The sequence below is a fragment of the Lygodium microphyllum genome, chromosome 25 (assembly GCF_053477565.2).
Source record: "Lygodium microphyllum isolate KBCC chromosome 25, Lygodium_microphyllum_v1.1.10, whole genome shotgun sequence".
NCBI classification, from domain to species: domain Eukaryota; kingdom Viridiplantae; phylum Streptophyta; class Polypodiopsida; order Schizaeales; family Lygodiaceae; genus Lygodium; species Lygodium microphyllum.
Window position 1 is genome coordinate 50,630,179 of NC_141159.1, and position 22,380 is coordinate 50,652,558.

At 44.5% G+C, this 22,380-nt stretch overlaps 1 protein-coding gene across 6 annotated transcripts in view; it reads right to left on the reverse strand.

Annotated features, from left to right (window-relative positions):
• Positions 1-214: 214 nt before the first annotated feature.
• LOC148014212 (uncharacterized) overlaps positions 215-22,380 on the reverse strand; it is a 120,197-nt gene continuing 98,031 nt past the window's right edge. For 2 of the 6 annotated variants that reach the window (XR_015688587.1, XR_015688586.1), the window contains exons 13-17: positions 3,901-3,944; positions 3,484-3,550; positions 3,290-3,339; positions 2,249-2,604; positions 743-879 (exon numbers count right to left, since the gene is read on the reverse strand). Coding sequence is in view for 4 of the 6 variants with exons in the window: in XM_087666248.1 (XP_087522374.1) it covers positions 753-879; positions 3,290-3,339; positions 3,484-3,550; positions 3,901-3,944 (288 nt within the window). In the remaining 2 variants the exon portion in view is untranslated. Of the gene's footprint in view, positions 880-1,250; positions 2,605-3,289; positions 3,340-3,483; positions 3,551-3,900; positions 3,945-22,380 lie in introns of those variants that run through there. The other 4 variants (XM_087666248.1, XM_087666247.1, XM_087666250.1 and 1 more) reach the window with 4 other exon arrangements.

Here is a 22,380-nt window from a genome sequence, read left to right on the forward strand (position 1 = left end):
TCTATAGAGAAATAAAGAAACCAAGCATTGATCAGAAGCCTCTCCAAATGACCTTTGAAAGCTCATAGTGAGAAAAAGGGTAAGTCGGATAAATGTAAAATCACAAGAAATACAATGAAATTCCTTTAAAATGTGAAACCCCAAGAAACCTTATAATTCAACCAAGTGTAAAGCACTAAGGTTCACATTTCATTGTGCAAAACCATGTATGTGTCTCAATGATTCCTTTAAGCTCATGAGACATGATCTAACTATCTCTATTAGTGCACTTCAAAAAGGAAGTCTGAAGGATTAATAGGGCAAAAAACTTTTCACACACGCACACACACACGCACACACAAATAGTACAATGCTTAATAAGGGCCAAAAAAGTGCTACTCACCTAGGAAGTTGCCCTTAAAATGCAACCCTTGGTTTCCCCTTATTAATGCCATGCATGCAACTAGGCCAAGAATTTCCTATTATCAAATGGCACACCCCCCCTCTCCCTTTGATGGAAGTAATGGCAATATAGAGGGGATGTGGACACTTAGGGGCATCATTAACTCTATCAGGAATAAAAGGGGGACAAGGATGACCCTTAATGGTGTATTTACCTTTTACTTCTAAGAAGAATGAGATCTTTTCAATGGACCTTGCTACCATGAGAAACCCATGCAAGGTCCAATAATTTAAATGAGATGACATTCCCTTCCAACTCTAAAATAGGCCATTGCCTAGGGATCATTGAATGTACCACCACCAATGCCACCTTACGCTAGAACCAACCATGAAAGAAACAAGTATCCTCTCCAATCACGCCCAATTCCACAATGAAGTTGAATAAGGAACTTGAGCTCCAAAAACAAATTGAGTTGCATATCCAAGTTGAAGGCCCTCCTACAAAATGGCAAGCAAAATTGAAGAGGTCTCAATAAGCACAAAGAGAAATGCATTAAAGCTTAATGCCTCAACACAAATAAATTGTCTTCAAGAAATATGGCTTTCCCTACATGCTAAAGCCATGGAAGATTTGTAAACAAGGAAATTATCAAGCTATTCTCACTTTTGGTGAACTCGATGATAAAATTAAAAATTTGAGACAAGGTCACAAACTCAAAAACACAAGCTATTAGTTGCAAAAGAGCTCACCCCAATTGAGTTGTAGGAGAGATTGCTAAGGCAAAGGCAACCAAGAAGGCAAGCAAATGAGCAATAATATTATGTAGCAAAGACTCAAATCTAGGAGTTTCAACAGCCCCTTAAGAGGAGGGTCTCTTTTGCCAATGTTAGAATATTTGAAGTGTGATTAATTTTTTTGGCTAGTTCACATCTAGCATTGTCATCTTGTGTGACTCCACAACTAGGACCTAACAATTTAATTAAGCCTGACTCTTGCTTCATCAAACACTTGATGTATGTAGATCACAATGCCGAATTGCCTAAATTAAATACAAAACCTTTAGTCATCAAATTGATGTTCACATCTAAATCTACACCAGCTTATGATGAAATGTCATCAGCATGATCTTGAATGCGATAACAATTTGCTATTATTCCACATTCAAGTCAGCTGTAATGACTTCCAGTCACAAAACATGTGCTCAGCTGAATACTTTATCTGACTTGGTTTTGAAATCTTGGTACAATTTGGCCGTGAGCTCTTATGAAGAGAGCTCATGTCACAACACAAAAAAAGGACTTACATTAGCATAGCTTCAGCTGGTTGGTTGACATACAGTAAATCCACACGCCATTTTAAATCCAAATCCTAACAAAACATCAACATTCGCTAGTTCACATTGACATTGTACTCCCATAACTGCTCATTCGTAAGGTGGGTTCCAAAAACATTTCCCGTTGGGGTTGTCTTCTCTGACCCACTAAGCATGTTCTTCCTTGGAAATGGGAATACAGTTTTGTGAATGATTCACATTGCAGTAGCCTGTCTAGACTGAATTGAACTAAAATTAAGTGTGCACACATTTGCAAGCGTATCCTTTCCTCTTTAAGCAACACTCAGCCAGACATACATCACTGAGCAGGGAGATTGAGCCATCCATTGCAAACTTCAGGTTTGCTTGTGTCTCTGCATGCTATACATTTCAAAGCTGTGTGGTAGCCTTAAAAACACTTGGCATCAGATCTTAAAATATCCTGACAGAAAAAAGGCACGACGCATTCACCACAACCACTGGGAAACCAAAGTAGTGCTCAAGCAATGAGACAGGCGAGCTCGTGTGAAAAAATAAGCACGTCTTAAACTCACCATACAAAAGAGGAACATGAAAATTTTGCACTAGGAACTTTGAGAGCCATGCTTTCTGGTGGGTGTCGCTTTTAACACCTCAACCCAGATCTGGACCTGCTTATCCCCTCCCTTTTCTAACAGAGGTGAGGGACCTGCAACAGGTTTTTTACAGGGTGGTGCCAGGGATGCACTGCTGGGTGGATCAGGGGGTCCACTGGGGAAGCTTTCTTTGTGAGGTGAAGTGATCCTACTTCACAACTAAAGCCTTGGATGTTTTCTGCTTCTTAGATTTGTCTCTACACAATGGACTGTTACAATAGCACTTAAATGCCTTCACTGTATGTGTACTATCATTGAAATCAATTCCATAGTCCCTGCAAAAGAATTAGCCATCATAAGTATGCATATCAAATGCATAATCAAAGAGCTTAGCACAGTTTCTCGTGCTAATTTGATATGTGATTTCAGCAAAAAACAACTTGATAGGACCAAACCACCTACTGAAAGGGCAAAAAGACTCCATGTATAACTTGCACAATATCCAAGCATGATGTACACTTGAAAGCTTAACGATCTTTTTTGAAAGTAGTATAAAAAATCCTATGTGACTGCAAGAACGGTCAGTAACTCCATTACATGGTCTACCTTGTCAGATCAGCATATGTAAAATGGTCCTAAAGGCTTTTGATAGTATCCCTTAATCCTACAAGGCATTCTAGTTTCATCAGCAGCTGTCCTCAGGTATTCTGCTGCTACTTTCAAAGACTCTGTGGAACTGTTTAGGAAATGAAAGGAAGGTGACAAGTTAGAAGTGATCTCCAAGTTGTTGCTACTTTCCCAAGTAAAAGGCCAATAGATAGATTATGATATGAAAATGATCTCCATCATACTCCCAAATTAAGAAAATTTTCACAATCAATGTTTTTAACGTCATAGACACAGCACAAGTTTCTGCAGGAAAGTAATGTTCTCACTATACTCACACAGAAATACAAAAATAGCTAGAGCCATAACAAACAACCCACACATCATGCAAAGACCAGACCCCTCAACACCCACCAGGTGAGTTCTTCCATCTCCTCTATGTCATGTAGAGCAAAGAAAGCTGCCTGCAAAATGGTCACATAAAAATGGACCCACACACAAGTAATGAGATGCATCAGCAAAGAATAATAAAGAGCATCTTATGGTTCAAGCATGACTGGCTATGGATGCCTGTAAAAAACCAAATACGAGGTGAAACATCACGTAACATGATAGTAATGTGTATCTCTGGTTTCAATCTGTACAGGTCGCATGAAAAGATTTGCATCGTTGCACCTAAAAAAACACGAAAATTTCCATCACTGAGAACCTGCACTTCATAGTTCATATTGAGAAATAGCTGCAGCCCTCACTAAATGCTTTGACCTCTTTAGTAACTTGTTCACAACTTAAGTTTGAGAGTGTTATGCTTGCACGAGAAGCTTCCCTTCAAACCAATGAGGCATTAATCTTGTTATAAGATGCTCATATGACCATGCTTTATTCACCCTGCTATTTTGGGATCTTGCTGGGGTAACAGAATACAGCTAATTTTAGTTCTTACTTGCACCTTCAGATCCTACTTGTAATCTCGAATATTACCTGTGATCATTGGCATCCTACCTTCAACCAGATACAAATCTCACCTGTGGTTGAGAAATCGTGAAACATTCCCAAAATTTGTTGCATCCTGCACATGTATGCAATGAATAGAAAATTCAGAAGAAAACTGACTTAAATCAGTCCCAAGCTTTTCCGTATATCAAGGCTAGTGGTGTATGAGTCATATGCTCCTTCAACTATAAACATGGAGAATCAAGACACAAATTGTACCTTATCACCTAACCTTAACAGCAAGGCAAGAGGGTGAAGGTGCCACTAACACAGAAGAGTCACAGATACTTCAAAACACAATAGTAATATAACTGCCGGAGTTCTAATGAATGTTTTGTTAAATTAAAGATGTGGCTGCATGTGTCATTTGTATAAAGTGTTAAATCATTATCAACCACAGTTTCAGCTAAACCTGTGTCAGGAGTTTTTACTGCTAACTAGCAAAGATAAAGAGAATTTGCAACAAGAAAAAGATTTTTGATTCTGTTGGAATAACATTTGCACAAAAAATGAAATTTCTGTGGAGGCTTGTGAATGCCATTGAATAGGACAGTTTATGTAGTATGTCCCTTGCAGTTGCAATTGCAGTAAGACTGTCACAGCTACATCATCATCAACAGATTCGGGGAGTGGAGAAGCCACACAGTACACCAGTGGTCTGTAAAGGCCATGGATGTCCCCTCCTCTAAAGACGAGATGGGCTTCATGTCCACACAAAGGCTTCTCAATAACCCTGATGCTTCTTTCAGGTTCCCCCCCAAAAGTGATAGTATCCAATTAGATTGTGTTAGAATTTGCCAATTCTGGGCAATGCCCAATGTAATTTGTCTGGTGTGGATCAGTCTTTAGAGTTAAGTTAAGACTTTAAATGTGGTGATACTAGGCTCTACAATTAAGTTAATCCAACTCTAAATAGGGTGTGGGAGTTTGGTTAGGCTAACCTTAGACCTTAGTTGTACTTTGTACTTTCATTCTCTGTCATGCAATCTTGAGCTAATTCTCTCTTGAGCTCACACCATCTACATTGTTCATTGTCTCTCATTTCTTTTTTTTTTCGTAAAAGGTAATTGTATTAATTACGAAAAAAATACAAGATTACTTGATTACAAGAGACATGACGACAATCTGAGCCATCATGTGAAGAGGTTCTAAGTACTACAAGGTACAACGTCATGGCAAAGACGCAGAAGAAATTGCCATATGCCAGGGACGTGAGTTCTCCCTAGAGAGCAAATTAAAATGCTGGAGAAGATCTAACTGCCAACACAAGAGGCCCTTAAGCCTCGCAATATGCCGCTTAACATTATAGGCGGAGTCAAAAAGAAAAGCATTCCGAATGGTCCAGTTATGCCAACAGCCCCAATATCGAAGAAAATGATACATGAGCTTCATATGTGGCTGTGCCGGAGTGGGGTATTTGGGCTGCCCGAAAACCCAATCAAAGGGGCGCAGGGTGAAACCAAACACCCCTTGCCAAACAGCCGACAAAAATAACCAGACTTTCTTAGCGATGGGGCAAGAAATAAATCGGTGGCGGGCGGATTCCACAGTAGTGGTGCAAAAGAAACAGTTGCCATTGGAGATTCGTCGCTTGGAAAGAGCTGAAGCAAGCGGAAGACCACCAATCATCACTCTCCAAAGAAAGACTTTATATTTGAAGGGTGTCTTGTTCAACCAGCCCTCCATCACAGTCGCCCTCCACCATGACCGGGATTTACGTAATCCCCATAAAGCATTCGCTTTAGTGACTAGCCATTGATGATCTTTAATCAGAAGATGATACACTTGGTTAGCAGAAGCTTTGCTTAAAGTCAGCCGGCCTTGTAGGTCCCAATCCTGCCAAGGATCCGAAGCAAGGGCAGGAAAGGGCTGTCGGCTCTGGAGCACCCTCAAAAGCTGTTCCCATAAAGGCATGTATCCACGAGGGATCCTGAAGAGCCTCCTGGCTGTACGAAACGATATAAGCACATGGCGACTGGCAAGGGTGGCATCCGCAACTGAAGACAAGCCCAAGCGTGCCATCCGGTTGAATTGTGGTCTAAGCTCATGCTTACCTTCCCATGAAAGTAAACGCGAGACTGCCAGCAATTCCAATTGAAAAGAGTTAGTAGCTAAGCGATCCTCCGCTGGATGCCACTGAGCCTTCTGGAGGACCTGTTTCCAGGAACATACCAAATGAGTAAGCAGCGACGAAGAAGAACTGGAGAACCGTGAATCAGCATTAAGAACAAGCCACCAAGAACTCCGGATTTGGGTATTGCCATGCAGAAGGCCATGGCCCTCAAGGAAATAACGGGCTATATCGACCCATGGATGATGATCCAAGCACATGGTGCGGAAAAGAGACCAACGGAGTGCCTGCATGTGAGTTTGGGCATCTAAAATAGCTCCGCCACCCATGTGTTTGGGGGTGCACGCATGCGACCAAGAGATCCAGGAAATACCTGCATGCAATGAGTCCTTCTTCCATAGCATGAAACGAATAGACTGAGTAAGAGCATTCAGAGTCGTAGCAGTCCAGGGCAACAATGGCAAGAAATATGTGAGCGTTGGCAACATAATTGTCTGGGCTACTTTGAGGCGAACATGGAAGGGCCAGGCTTGAGACTTCCAATACATAAACTTATCCACCATTTTCTGAGAAATCCACCGCAGAAGCTGCTTTGGGGGAACATCAACACCCAAAGGGTACCCAAGGTGCCTAACAATGGAGCCACGAGGAACAACCAGACCCTGCCAGTCCAAGGACTGCAAATCCGACTCCGTGCAGCTGAGAATGGCTGATTTGAGCGCATTGATACGAAGGCCGGACGCCTGACCAAAGAGACCCCAAACATCCAATGCTTTTCGAAGGTTATCCTTGTCCGCACGCAAAATCATAAAACTATCATCCGCCAGGGATTGGCTAATGAAGTGTTGTCCTGTAGGAAGCGACAGTCCGGCCAACTGAGAAGAGGCTGCCATATGAGATAACATCGAAAGAACTGGATGTGTCGCAAGGGCAAAGAATAGAGGGCTCAAAGGGCACCCTTGTTTGACAGAGCGGGCAAGGACAAATGGCTCAGTAACACCTCCGTTCAGCATGACTCGCGAAGACGCTGCATCGCTAATGGTGTAAATAGACGAGACATCCGAGCACCAAAGCCCATAGCAGACATAAGTTCAGCAACGAAAGACCAGTCCAGATAGTCAAAAGCCTTTTCCAGGTCCAGTTGAATCACTACTACCTCCTGATTAGAATGCCTTGCATAATCAATTGCCAGTTGAGCATTCAATACATTGTGCAGAATATTTCGGCCCTTAATGAAACCATACTGTAGAGGGTGCACAATGGCAGGGAGATGCTTATGGAGCCGATTCGCCATTACTTTGGAAAAGATTTTGTACATTGAACCCATCAAAGAAATTGGGCGCCACTGTGTCAACTTAGATGGCAAAGGAACTTTTGGAAGCAGTTTAATAAGACCTTGTTTCCATGAGGAAGGCATGATTCCCGTTTCCCACACCTGCTGAAACAAAGCCTGCAATGGTTTCGCCAGTTAGGTAGCAAAAGCTTCAAAGAACTCATTGGTGAGACCATCCCAACCCGGACTTTTATCCTTGGGCAAGTGTAACAAGACGTCCATAACCTCTGCCTCACAAATATCTGACTCCATAGTAGCTTGCATGTCCTACGGAAGCTGATTGCGGACCAAGTCATAAAAAACCGAACAGGCCTGATTAATTTGGGCTGAAGGTGGAGAAGTGGAACCGAGAAGGTCACGGAAATAATTCCTGCACATATGCACAATAGTCTGCGGATCCAGGATAAGGTAGCCTTCTGCATCCTCGAGTCTAGTCATATTCTCTCGAGCAGGAGAGGCGTGGAGAGCTCGAAAGAACTTATGGGTCTGACATGCACTATCTTGCAAAGTCTCCGTCAGATGTTGCAGTTTGGCCTGTTGATATGATTTCAACTGGAATTCTTTAATAAGATCAGCCACCCGCATGGCTAGTGCGAGCAGAAATGCATCATCCAGAGTGTCCACCAGCAGAGAACGAACCAAAGCCAGCAGGTCCTCTGCTGCCTGGCGGCGCCGCCGACAAAGAGAGGCATGATAGATCCCATACTGCCGAGCAACCCGCTGCACATTAGAGAGCAATCTTTCAAATGACGCAGTGCCCTGAGAGGAGAAGTCCAAGAAGAATCTATCAATCAATTGCTGCATATAGCCCTGAAAGATTGCATGCTTCAAGTAAGACGAATTGAAACGCAAAGGGAGTCTCCCCAGAAATTGCTTGAAAGGTGCAATGGGTTGTGCAAGGAGCTCGAGCTGCAGCGGGAAATGGTCCGACAAGGCATATTGCTGCAACACTTTTATTTCGAGCATCTCGGGAAGAAAATCATCATTCTGCATGATATAGATACGGTCCAATCGCGACCATGTTGTTGCATACTGGGCAGAATGGAAAGTAAACCCTGTAGAAGACGGGTGGAGCCAGGACCAAAGATCTTGCTTAAGAACAGCAAGAGCCAACTCATGCCACATACGACTTTCCGGCGCATCCATTACCAAATGCTCCGATGTGGACTGGGAAGAATCAACACACATATTGAAATCCCCCATGAAGAAGCCCCGTCTGCCGAGTGACAAGGAGGTCTGCAAAGTCTGCCAAAGCTCCCGACGAGATAACGAATCATTCGGAGCATAGAGGCCAAGTAACCATAAGAGTTCCCCTTCGAATAAAATTTCAATCACCAAGAAGCGGCCATGAACATCATTTTTAATAAGAACCGGCTGATATTTGTCATGTACAATCATGAGCACACCCGAATAATGCATGGCCTCTGTCCCTGCATAAAACAAACGAAAGCCATGGCAATCCAAAACTTTTCCGGCTTCACCGTGACTCTTGTGCTCAACAGCGCACAGGACATCCCACTGATTCTCATGCAATACAGCCCACATGGCATGTTGCTTGTGTCGAGAACAAATTCCTCGCACATTCCACGTGGCTATTTTCATGTGTATTCAAAACAAAATCAGGTACGAGGCACAGCTTGCCTCGATTTGACTTTGTCAGCGAGAATGTCCAGGACTCCCTCGTCCAAGAAATCTGCCAACACTGCAAAAGAGTTCTGCGGACTAGATTTGGAAGTAGACGGCATATCTGCTGGCTTGGGGTTGGAACGGGGATAACGACGGTCCCACGGGGTAATGACGTTGCCTCTAGTATCAAAAGCCATCTTAGCAGAGGGACCCTTTGGACGATCCGAATACATTTTCCTGGCGGGCTGAGGACGGGGGGCAGAGGAAACCATAGCAGGAGCAGAGCGCTCGGAAAACAACATTTCCTTCCTGCGTATATATGTACGCATGGAATCTTGTGAGGTAGTAGGCACAGTATTCTCCATGCCAGCAACAACCCTGTTGCCTTTTTTTGCATGTACTTCAACCCAATCAGTGGCACGGGAATCCAGAACCGAAACCTGTTGTTTACCTTTGGCCAGAACTTGGGGCTGGTGGATAGTATCCAGCGACGGAGCATCACACACCATATCTTCCATGGGCGGCGCAACATGGCCAACATCTGAAGTGTGTTGTTGTTCCGGGCATTCGGCCATAAAATGCCCCAACTATCCACAGGAAAAGCAATGGCCTGCAAAATTACCCCATTTCAAACGAAAGTGTAACGGATGCATGCCAGAGCAATTGAGGCGTAACCAAGCAGGCCTTTTTCTTGCAGTGTCCCATAACATACACAAGCGGTTGCGATTCACAGCCCTGAGACTGGGAGGGACCAAAACAGTGCCCACAGCGGCCATAGCATCCTTCAATAGTGGCCAATAAACAGCCGGACAATTTTCCACTTCTACCCACACAGGGCATTCACGTTGCAACAGACGCTGAAAATCTACCATTGGGCGCTATGGAACCACATGAACCAACCGGCGATCAAAAAACAAAGGCAGTTTAGACAGGAGAGCAGCACGGTGCGTCTCCGATTTCAACAGGACCTCAAAAAACCTCGGGACCCAACAAAAATCTCTTCAACACATTCCCCTTGTAGCAGACTGTGCAGCCACTGACGAATACGGGAAAGCACCGGGATTCGACCAGTAAAGAAGAGTATCACAACACGATCATAAAACACCGAAAAGGAGCGTAGGACAGTTTTTGGGTCCACGGTGGCTTCCAGAACATCTTCAGGTGCAGAGTTAGAAAAGACTTCCTGATTATGTTGAACATAATCGCCAAGCAAAGTGTTGGCAAATTCCAGCAAATGCTCCCAGTCAACATCCTAAGAGTCCACAAAATCCGAAGCAACCTGAGCATAGGAACGATCCTGATGAACACCGATCTCTTCCGAAGTATGCTTGGTACGTTTACCCGCAGGCTGGATGTCGGGACCAGGGGGCATCTCTTCGTTGCACGGAACCATATCCTCAGGTTCCTCAGCATCAGAATCTGGGCCAAGTGCTGCCACCGTTTGGTCTATGAAATCCAGATCCAAACCAGCCATCGTGTATCACGATCTGATCTCGAAGGAGGACTGACCCTCTCTCTCTCCCGCTCTCTCTCTCCAGGCGCGTCACCACAAGATGCTCTTTGCAGGCACCCACCGGCAGCAGACCTTACGTAGGGCAAACGGGACAACAACGAGAGCGTACCGGGTGTCGGGATAGGTGTCGCAAGTCCAGGCGACCTGGTGTGCAACAGGCGACGGCGCAGGTCGAGACGTCCTAGTGTGCAGCAGGCGACGACGCAGGTCCAGGCGACCTGGTGGGCAGCAGGCGACGGCGCAGGTCCAGGCGTCAACGGGGCGCAGGTCCAGGCGTCAACGGGGCGCAGGTAAAGCGAATAGGCGACAACTCTCTCTCCAGGCGGATGTCGCGCGCAGGAAACGGGACCTCTCTCTCTCTCTCTCTCTCTCTCTCTCTCTCTCTCTCTCTCTCTCTCTCTCTCTCTCTCTCTCTCTCTCTCTCTCTCTCTCTCTCTCTCTCTCTCTCTCTCTCTCTCTATATATATATATATATATATATATATATATATATATATATATATATATATATATATATATATATATATATATATACAGATCAGTGGGCACGCTATCCCGGACGCTGCCTCTCTGACGATGGTCAGGTTTAGGGTTTACAGGAGCTGAGCGCCTCTGCACGAAAGGACAAGCACACGCAGGCGGAGCCTCGAACAGCAGCACAGGCAAAGGAGACGGGGCGGCTGCAGACGTTGCAGCGCGACAGGCGGTAGACAAGGCGGAACGAAACAGGGCGATGCTCAGAGCCGAGACGTAAGAGACGTGGGGCTATGTGACTGAAGGGCGACGGCAGGGATCCCCACGCCCAGGACAGACGACTGACGAGCGACGCTTACGCCGCCCGCACGCCTGTGGAAGCAGCCAACGGATGACGAAGTAGGACAAGCGGCAGGTCGCGACCACGATGCGCCATCTCTCCTCCCTCCCTCTCTCTCTCTCTCTCTCTCTCTCTCTCTCCTTTCTCTCTCCTCCATAGCCAATTGAATCTCATGTTGGGTATAATAGCCACACATGCAGGTTCTGTCTTGTCGCCACCAGCTAGCACCACCCACTTGTGGTCTGTGCTGCCACCAGCTCGGCTTAGCTCTTGCAGAGGAGGAGAAGCTGCTGAAGTTCAAGGAGCTGCTGCCCTATGAGCGGCCACCTCAGTCCACCACCCTATGCACAGCACAGCCACCACCTCCACTAGTCAGTCCAGCTGATGCCGCCCAGTGCTGTTCCATAGTGCTGTACTGTTGGGAATAAAGGGCCATCGTGCCTTTTATATGTGCATGGATGTGAACACACCCTTAGCACATTGTACTTTCACACATATATCTATCTAAAAACCTAAAGTGGTATTCTCGTCATTGTACCGAAAAACGTGTTCACTCTCTACTCTGCTCTCTTGCACTCTCTCTGACTCTCTCACAGCGTCCAACGACTGCCTACTTTGATCTCCGTGTCTAACCTTGCCCTACAAACTGGTATCAGAGCGTAAGGTGCTGCAGACGGTCGTCAAGCTGGGGCAGAAGACCAGCGTGGTAACGAGAGGTCAAAGGCGAGCAGGAGAGTCACAAGTGTGCTGCACTGTCAGTCGACAGTCTAGGAACCCAAAGTCTCCATAGGTGACCAGGTCTGAGATCACGCTGCAGACCAGCGTCGACAAGGCAGCCAGGCGACAACCATACGTAGACACGCGCCAAACGTGACAGGCGCAACAGCTGCTTGGCTTGTGACGGTCCACAATCGCGACCAGCAAAATTGAGGAACAACTAGCGGGCTGCACAGATGCACTGACACGCGACCACGCGACGGGACAGCAGGCGTGAAGCACGGACGACTGGAGGCGATTGCTGCGCGACACGACGGGAGGCTTGCACGCAACGGGGACAGACGACCGGACTGCACGGACGACGGGCAGCAAGTCAACGGCCTATTTTTTTTTATTTACTTCTTTTTTTTACCCTCTTTGCCAAGTGTTCACACCTACAAGCACAGAGTGCAAATCTGCGCCTTGAAATTTGGGGGTTTTCCCAAATTTGTGCCCGACACACATTGCAGTGTCCTTTGGACCAAAAATTGCAGACATTGAATGCGCAAGCCTCAAAATTTTTTGGGGATTCTCAAATGCAAGTGAGATTTTTTTCTTGGATGAGTCAATTTCATTGAAATTTGTGCAATCTTGGCCTGAAATTTTGGGGCTTTTCCCGGATTTGGGGATTGTGATGCAAGACAAGACAATTTGTCTCAAAAATTGCAGGAATTTGTGACATTTTGTCCCCGACATTTGGGGCTTTTCATGTACATGCACAAATTGGGGTGAAATTGACCCAATTTCTAGACATTGAGGCACATTGGACCCCGTGCAATTTGGGGCTTTTGCGATTTGGGCAAAATTTGTGCAACATTTGGTCTACATGCAGGTTGAATTCCGTGCAATTTGGACATCAACACTTGGTAAAATTTGAGGGTTTTGCTAAAATTGCTTTATTTTGGCAAAATTGGATAGTCCTATGCATGACAGAGGAAATGCAGATGTGTGTTTGACGCTTTGAGCACAAAATTTTGGGGCTTTTGACCGTTCGTGTCAAATTTTATGCCCGTGGGTACATGTACAACAGAAATTGCAGCTGAAATTTTGGGATTTCTCCTGTAATGTGATGCACATGCCCTTTGGAACAGCTGTAATCAGTTGGATAATGTTGTAGCACTTGGTTTGGTGCTTCTGAAAACTTAATTACAGATCTGACATCTGTACTTTTGCATGGTCATTTATTGCTGATTGGTACCTGTTTGTACCTTGGTCACTTGGGTGACAGTTTGGGCCTACATTTGCTGGTTTTTTTGTCACATTTGGGCTGAAAACCATGGCTGCAGCAATGACAGCAGTAATTTGATGCATATAAAGAAGCTTGAAGGCGCACATAATTTTGCAGTGTGGCAAAAACAGTGCTACAATATCCTATTACAAAAGAAGCAGGCAAAGCCAATCAAAACTAAAGGGGCAAAGCTTGCGGACATGGATCAGGACGATTGGGATGAGTTGAATGAGCTTGCACGCTCAACCATAGAGCTATCGATTTCTGATGCCTTGCTCTTCAACATTGAAGGTTTGGATTCTGCATATGCTATATGGACTAGATTGGAAGAACTGTATGCACACGAGAGTACTGCAAGTAAAGTGTATTGGCTGAAAAAGCTTATGGATTTGCATACGAAAGAAGGTACAGCAATGTCTACTCACTTGAGTGAGTTTAGCTCCATTTTCAGCCAGCTAGTTGCCTTGAAGTTCATGATTGATAAGGAATTTAAGGCTACTTTCTTGCTTTGCACTCTACCAGAGAGTTGGGATACATTCAGGACTGCTATGAGCAATTCTAATGTGATCCTTTTGTATGCTGATGTAGAGAGTGCTCTACTTATGGAAGAGATGAATCGGCAGAACAATGCATCCAGTAAGTCTTCCAGTGCTTTGCATACTAGGGGCCGATCACAGTAAAAGGGCAAATATGATGGCAAAGGACGCAGTAAATCACGTGGCAAAGATCTTGAATGCCATCATTGTGGCAAGAAGGGTCACTTTAAACGTGACTGCTACAAATGGAAGAAAGAGAAAGGAAAAGGCAAGAAGACAGATGATTACAAGGAAAAGAAGAAGGGCAGTTAGCCTAAGAAGAGCAGTGTAAAAATTGAAGAGGTGAATGTAATCACTCATGACAGTGACAGTGGGAGTGATGTACTCTTTGTCTCTTCACATTTTGGTACACATGCTCTACTTGCAGATATAGATGATGACATGCATACCTGGATTCTTGATTCAGGTGCTTCCTTTCATGTCACCCCTCATCGTGAGTAGTTTTCCGCCTATACAGGGGGTCGACATGGTGTTGTCCATCTTGGGGACAACTATGCATGTGAGATTGCAGGTATTGGCAGTGTGTAGTTACAGCTTCAGCATGGCTCTGTCTTTACACTTCAGCATGTATGGCATGTACCTCAGCTCAAGAAGAGCTTGATTAGCACAGGGCAGCTAGATGATGATGGTTTTCATATCACCTTTGGTGATGGAAAATGAAAGATCTATAAGGGATCTAGGGTTATTGCCAGAGGCTGCAAGAGTGATACTTTGTATCCACTTCATGTATCTAGTGTGCGTGACCATGTTGTTGCCGTGACCGAGCAGCCAAGCGTTTCTTTGTAGCATGGCCGGTTGGGACACATGAGTCAAACAGGAATGAAAGTGCTTTCTCGTTTGGGTTACTTGCCTTGTCTTCGTTATGCTGATTTTGAGCATTGTGATCATTGCATTTATGGCAAACATGCACAAACGTCTCACAAAAAGTCTCTTTCTTGAAAATCTTCTTCTCTAGAGTTAGTACATTCGGATGTACGTCAAATGCTAGGATTGTCTTTAGGGGGAAAGAAATATTTTGTCACCTTTATCGATGATGCTACATGGAAAGTATGGGTTTACCCTATTCGTAGCAAGGATGAAGTGCTTGACAAGTTTAAAAATTCTTGGCATTGGCTGAAAATCAGACAGATAAGACACTTAAGTATCTTCGCTTTGACAATGGTGGGGAATATGTGTCCAAAGCCTTTCAGGCATTTTGTGACAGCAAAGGGATAAAAAGGGAGCTCACTGCCCCTCATAATCCACCCCAAAATGGAGTTGTAGAGCGTATGAATCGAACCATACAGGATAAGGTCTGTACGATGCTGTCTCATGCTGCATTACCCCATGGTTTTTGGGCAGAGGTTGTTATAACAGCCGTTCACTTGATTAATCGGTCACCAAACAGGTCTTTGGGGGGGGGAAGTTCCCCAAGAAGTGTGGTCGGGCAAGCCACCTTCATATGCTCATCTGAAAGTGTTTGGCTGCGAGACTTTTGTGCACATTCGTAAAGAAAAACGCAGCAAACTTGAGCCAAAGTCTTGTAAATGCATTTTCCTAGGATATGGTGACACGGGTGAAATGGGGTATAAATTATGGGATCCCGAGAAAAGGAAAATAGTACGCAACAATGACATTATCTTCCGGGAAGATCGCATGCACAAACAACCCGAAAAGACTGAGGAGGTCTGTAGGGTTGTATTCCGAGAAGAAATACCCTTTGGACAGCAAAATGTGCCCGTTGTACAGCAGCAAATACCTGCTGTAAATGAACTTGTAAATGCAAGAAATGATACTGGAAATGATCAGCCAGCTATTGCCCATGAAAAGGAGCCATTACATGTGCAGGAACAGCCAGGACAGCAAGCTGTTGATGCTGATTTGCAGGCTGAAATGCCAGGATAGCATGTTGAAAATTGAAATTTGCAAGAACAGCCAGCAAACAATGACCATTGGGTTAAGAGATCGTCTAGGGCTACTAGACAACCTGACAAATTTATTCCTGGTGCAATTAATGTGGCTGAGTATGTCATGTTGACAGACTATGGTGAACCGTCTTGCTTCAAGGAAGCAATGGACAGACAGGACAACAAGAAATGGTATAAAGCCATGTTGTCAGAGATGGAATCCCTTGAAAAAAATGGCACTTGGGACTTGGTGTAGTTGCATAAAGGGCAGAAAACCCTTCCATGCAAATGGGTTTACAAAATGAAGGTCACTTCTCGTTTCTCACCCAAGTACAAAGCAAGATTGGTTGCAAAGGGTTACAAGCAAGAGCATGGAATTGACTTTGATGAGATTTTCTCTCCTGTGGTCAAGATGACTACATTGAGAACCATTTTGGGCTTGGTTGCAGTTGAGAATATGGAGCTCATACAGATGGATGTAAAGACTGTGTTTTTACATGGTGATCTACATGAAGACATCTATATGCAGTAGCCTGAAGGGTTTGTTGAACAAGGGAAAGAAAAAATGGTATGTAAACTCAAAAGAAGTTTGTATGGGCTGAAACAAGCACCAAGAGAATGGTATCATAAGTTTGATACATTCATGCAGTCCCAAGGCTTTCATAGAAGTCAAGTGGATCACTGCTTGTACACCAAGAAGGCAGCAAATGGCAGCCCGATAATCTTGGTTTTATATGTAGATGACATGCTGATTGCTGGCAGGGATACTCATACCTTGGATTCATTGAAGCAAAGTCTTCATGGCAGCTTTGACATAAAGGATTTGGGTGATACAAATCACATTCTTGGCATGCGAATACTCAGAGATGGATCTAAAGGCTTACTGTATCTATCTCGGCAGGAGTATATTTCCAAATTTTTGCAGCCTTTCAATATGGAGGGGGGGAAAACAATTGGGGTTCCATTGCCTCCATATGTGAAACTCAGTGCAGAGAACAGCCCTACATCTGATGATGAGAAGGCTGACATGGCCAAGATACCATATGCTTCAGTTGTTGGCAGTTTGATATATGCTATGGTTGCTACACATCCTGACATTGCTTTTGCAGTGGGAGTGGTTAGCAGATACATGGCAACCCCTGGCAAAAAGCATTGGGATGCAGTGAAAGGTATTATGAGATACCTCAAAGGCACAAAGGAGTTGTGCATCTGCTTTGAAAAGCAGAAAGCATCTGTTGTTGGCTTTACGGATGCAAACTATGCTGGTCATGCGGACTGCAGGAAGTCCACTTCTGGGTATGTGTTTACTTTCACAGGAGGAGTAGTCTCTTGAATCTCCAGGCTACAAAAGTATGTTGCATTGTCTATTACAGAGGCAGAGTATGTAGCTGCCACTGAGGCATGCAAGGAGGCTTTATGGCTTTCACGTCTGCTGGGAGAGCTTGGCATCACACAGTTACATGTTCTCCATTGTGATAGTCAGAGTGCTATCATGCTAGCACGGAATCCTGTCTTTCATGCAAAGAAAAAGCACATACAGGTGAAGTACCACTTCATTAGAGATGACAGCAAGAGCATTGAGCTTGTCAAAGTGCATACAGATGATAATCTTTTAGACCTTCTTACGAAGGGTCTTCCAGCAAAGCGGTTTGCTCATTGCCGACAGATGATGGGAGTTGGATAGATATATTTATTTCAGCTTTGTACTACCTAGACTTAGCTGATTCTTTTCTCCTCTTAAGGCACAATGCCTTTAGGTGGGAGGTTGTTGGGAATAAAGGCCATCGTGCCTTTTATATGTGCATGGGTGTGAACACACCCTTAGCACATTGTGCTTTCATACATATATCTATCTAAAAACCTAAAGTGGTACTCTTGTCATTGTACCGAAAAACGTGTTCACTCTCTACTCTGCTCTCTTGCACTCTCTTTGCTGTCTACCTCAATCTCCGTGTCTAACCTTGCCCTACATGTACCACCAGCTGCGTTTGCCTGCAGTGCTGCTGCCCAATCTGCCTACTGCTCAGCAGCACTGCCGTCCAGCTGCCCTCTGCCACCACTGCCCTTGCCTGCCGCCAGCTGTCAATCCACCACCACAGCACCACTTGTCACCTTCTCCGCCAGCTGTGCCACCACTGCTGTGTCTACCCTGCATCCTGAAGCTCTTGGACTGCATGACATGCTTCTGGAGGTAAAATCACCCGAACATTTGGGGCTTCAGCCCAATTTGAAGTCCTGTGTGCACATCTTCACTGAAATTTCTGACATTGAGCAATTTCTTCAACATTTCCATGAGAAATTTGGGGCTTTTGTGATTTTTGGGTCTGACATGCATCCCAAGAAGCGGTGCAATAGCTGGTTGCTGTTAATGGACATCTCGAGGTGACATTTCATTGAATCCTAAGGTCGTAAGTATAAAATCTGTTCAGTTTCTTGAAATTTTGAGCAAACTTGGGGCTTTTGCATTTCACGCATCCTAAAACAACAAACAGGTGCAGGTACAGTATTCAGTTTCTATTTGATACACATAAGGCATGTAAATTGGTGAAAGTTTGAGGATTTATGGCATTAAATTGCCAAGACTGACTTTTTGGGCATGCATTTTGAGGTACATCAGTGTATTGCTGTTCTGAATAGTTTTGGCACGCTTCCTCAAGAGGGAAATTATTACCTCACATTCGATCTTGTAAGACCTCAAAGGTAACTTGGGATATCCTTGAGAAGATGTTTGTAGTGTGAAATAAAGCCAGAATCTCTTAACTGAGAAGAGAATTGGCAAATGCACACATGGATGAGAGTGATGGCATGACAAATCACCTTACTTACATTTAGAGAGCAGATGTTGAATATTGATGAGGAGATGGTCAATTACCTTGAACTCTCTTTTAGAGTCTTACCTTAGTTTTCACACTTCATTGAATTTATCTTTGAGGGGGGCACAACAGCTCCTCACATTTGTGGATTTAAATTGGCCTCTTATTGCAAGAGGAACAAACTCGAAAGAATGTGCCTATGAGATCAGGTGATGTAGATATGCTCTCTAGGTATCAAAGCAAGGACAAAGGCAAGCAACAGATGAAAGATCAGCCCAAGTTTGATGTGGTATAGCCATTTGGCAAGGCTGCCAAAGATTTAGACAAAGGAAAAAGAAGGGAAAATGCCACTATTGCAAAAAGCCTGGCCATTATACAGACAAATGTTGAAAGAGGTTAGCAAAGGAAGAGGACTCCGGCTTGGCTGTCCATGAGGCATCAACCACTCGGTCTTTGGATGGTGATGTGATAGCAAACTTGGTTGAGTGAACTATACATTTCTGACTAGCAACTATGACACATCTATGGCTGATTCAGCATTTAATATTGTGAAAATGTAGCATACATGATATTTTGATAGTGGGGTGTCCAGGCACATCACTTCATGGAAGTGTTTGTTCATATCCATGCGATTAGCCCTTGTAGGGAAGAGAGTTTCTTGTGTGAACAGCTCTAGTTGTGATGTTTGTGGCATTGGTACAGTTGTGATCATTACTACAAATAGATCAGATTTCCAGCTTATGGTTGTATTGTTTATGCCTAGGATCACTAAAAATATGCTTTTAGCTTCAGCCTTCAATAAGCAAGGCTTTTAGGTCATCTTTCTTTGAAGATGACAAATGCATTGTTAGAGATAGAGAGCTTGAGTACGCTCTTCAATTATTAGGGACTTTGTACAAAGGTCTCTTTTTGTTGGATACTTATGAGAAGAGATCTCATCATGCTCTGATAGTTCGTTTCCCGCTATGCAAAATGCAGAGCTTTGGCATGCTCCCTATGGTCAAGTGAGCTTTGGTAGTCTGATGGCACTTCTATGTCAAATGGTGGATGCTTTGCCTCTTGTTGATACTCCATTTCCCCATACATGCGAGGGGTGTATAGTTGGAAAAATGCATCGCTTTGCTTTTAAGAAGAATGGTGTAGTGTGTGCTATCCAAAAAATGGAGTTTATACACTTTGATGTCTGTTGTCCTTGTTAAGCTTAGATATGCATTCCATGCTGATTAGGCACTTAAACAGCCCCAAAACAAGCTTTATTTAATGAAAACCCTAAGACAAGGAGCAGTTCAAGAGTGTTCGGTGAAACCCTAATTTGGAAGGGTCCATCCCCATCTATAAAAAGATAGGCTGCCCCCATTCAGTCCCATCTCCTCCATGCAAGTTTCTCACCCTTGTGTGCAGATCTCAGCCATCAATCTCCCACCACGTGGGGGTCCAACCTTCACGATAGCTGCCATCACCTTGTTCTACTACGGCGTTTCATTGCTGCATTTTATTGTGGCATTCTTCTGCTGCGTTTCATTGTGGCATTCTACTGCTACATTTTGCTGCTTCGTCCACATCATTAGGCATCATCCTATGCAGTTGCCTCAGTCTCCTTACACTCAGGTGCTCAACGTTTGGTGTTTCTCTCACTCTATCACTCCAATTGGTGGTCACAACACTTGGGATCCATCTCTGGTGGACGTCACTCTCCGACACACTGCTCTTCCCTTAGGCACACTGTATACTCTTACATTCATTCACTTCAGAGTTGTGTTTTTTCTATCACTTCTTCTATTTGTGTTTGAGTTTTGAGCTTTGCGTTTAGGGTTTGAGTTTTGGTTTCTATGTCTGTGTTTGTCTCGTTGTGCTTCTATCATGGTCGTATACACTGTGTTTCCTCGGTCCGAACCCCAGTAGTGCCTCCACACTCTTCTTCACATGGTATTAGAGTTGGTGCTCTTATAAAGAGTATCCTACAGATATTGTGGAGTGTGCGTCTTTGCACGAGGCACACAATATGACTCGTAACTGAATCATAATGTCACATTCACCTTCTTGTGACCCCATGATGTCTTGTCGGGTTTCTCCATCATTGGAGGCCTTGAGAAGGTATTATGGACTCGATGAGGAAGACAACACTCCATATTCACCCTCCACCATCACCCTGTATGTTTACAACCATGCCAGATATTCCAAATTTCATTAACCTCACAGAGGAGTTCAAGGAGTACTTACGCAACAAGTATGGACCAGAAGACATCCCTTCTTTTAGTTTTCCTATTCCTTCCGGGCCGGTTGGTGAGGCTGGCCACCTTTCTGATCATGGAGGCAATACGACATTTGGGACGACTGGCGATCCATCTTCATCATCTTTGCCAAGCCCTATGTCAAATTCGTAACCATTCTGAGTCGTTTGAATCAAAACCCTCTCCTGTTTTGCCTTTCGATGTGCAGGTTATCTAGATGGTCAAATATATGTAAATCTTAATAGAGGGGGCTCAAGAAAGAGATACTCCCATCCCACCCTCTTCTCTTGAAGCCCTATCACACTCATTTCAAAACGTCAACTTACATTCCACATCCGCCTCTATCACACAGGGAGTTGGACCTTCTGTCTCCACTCATAGCACATTCTCATTCTCTATTCCATATTCACATCACGGTGCCTCATTGGGGGGCATTCCACCTCTTAATACTACCACCTATCCTTTTCCACAAACCATTCTGTACTATGGGACTTCGTTACACGGAATGCCACCCTCTAACACAATTTTCTCTACCTTTCCTCATGTAGGCACATCTTTCCTACTAGGACGACTGTGATGGGCATCCCCCTCCCTACCCCTAGCTACACATACCCCATGACCTCTCAAATGCAGGGATTTCGTTCCTTTGCTTATGGTGCATCCCTCACTTTCCATGGGTCACACAGGGATTTTCATCCTTTGCTCCATGTGTCCATGTCCCTCCACCATGGGGTCCTCATGTGGTAACAATGCCGATGCCTAGTCATTCCATGCAAAACATTTGGATCCACCGTGCATACTTCTCGAATGCCTGGCGGGCACTATGGGACCCATTCCCATATATATTCCTTTCCATCACAATACCAACCCTATCCACCTTATCCAAGCACTACCACTCTTGTTGCCTCCACCAAGAACGCCTTCACGGATAAGACTCCTTTCAACGGGCCAAATTTCACTACTCGGTCGAACTATATGCAACAAGTGCTTGAGTCTCAAGGTCTTTGGGACCTTGTTGTTGGTCTTGAGCCTCTGCCTGACCCTAACCTAGCCCACCTTGATTAGATCCATCTATGGAGAGCTCGCAATGCCACAATCAATATCGAGTTGATGCACGGTTTGCTTCTTGAGTTTCACTCTAAGTTACAACAGTTCCCTCTTGCATCAAAACGTTGAAATCATCTCATCGACCACTATGCGACCAAAGATCGTTCTCGGTGTATAAACATGGACTTTGAGCTTCAAGAAATTTCCATTAAGGGGATTATCTAAAAGTCAAGTTGGTCGAAAATCGGAGGTACCTAACCAAGTTTGTCACTACTGGCTCTCCGAAGTCAGATGATGATCAGGTCACATTCTTCTTGAATAAGTTGGCTAACAAATACTTTCATTTTATCTAGCACATTATCTCAGACTACCAACCTTCTACAAGTTTGAGTGTTAGATCTTGCATTACGCGAGGCTAAATAATCAAGTCCACAAGAAGTTCTCCACTTATATCTATTCAGAGAGGTGCAGGTTGGTTGCCTCTTCTTCGGGAGGAAAAACCAACAGTAGCAAGAACTTGCAAGATGCGAAGGCAAGCCAAAACAAGGGTGACACCATTTCCTCCGAGAGGGAAACAAAGAACCTCAACCCCTTTGGC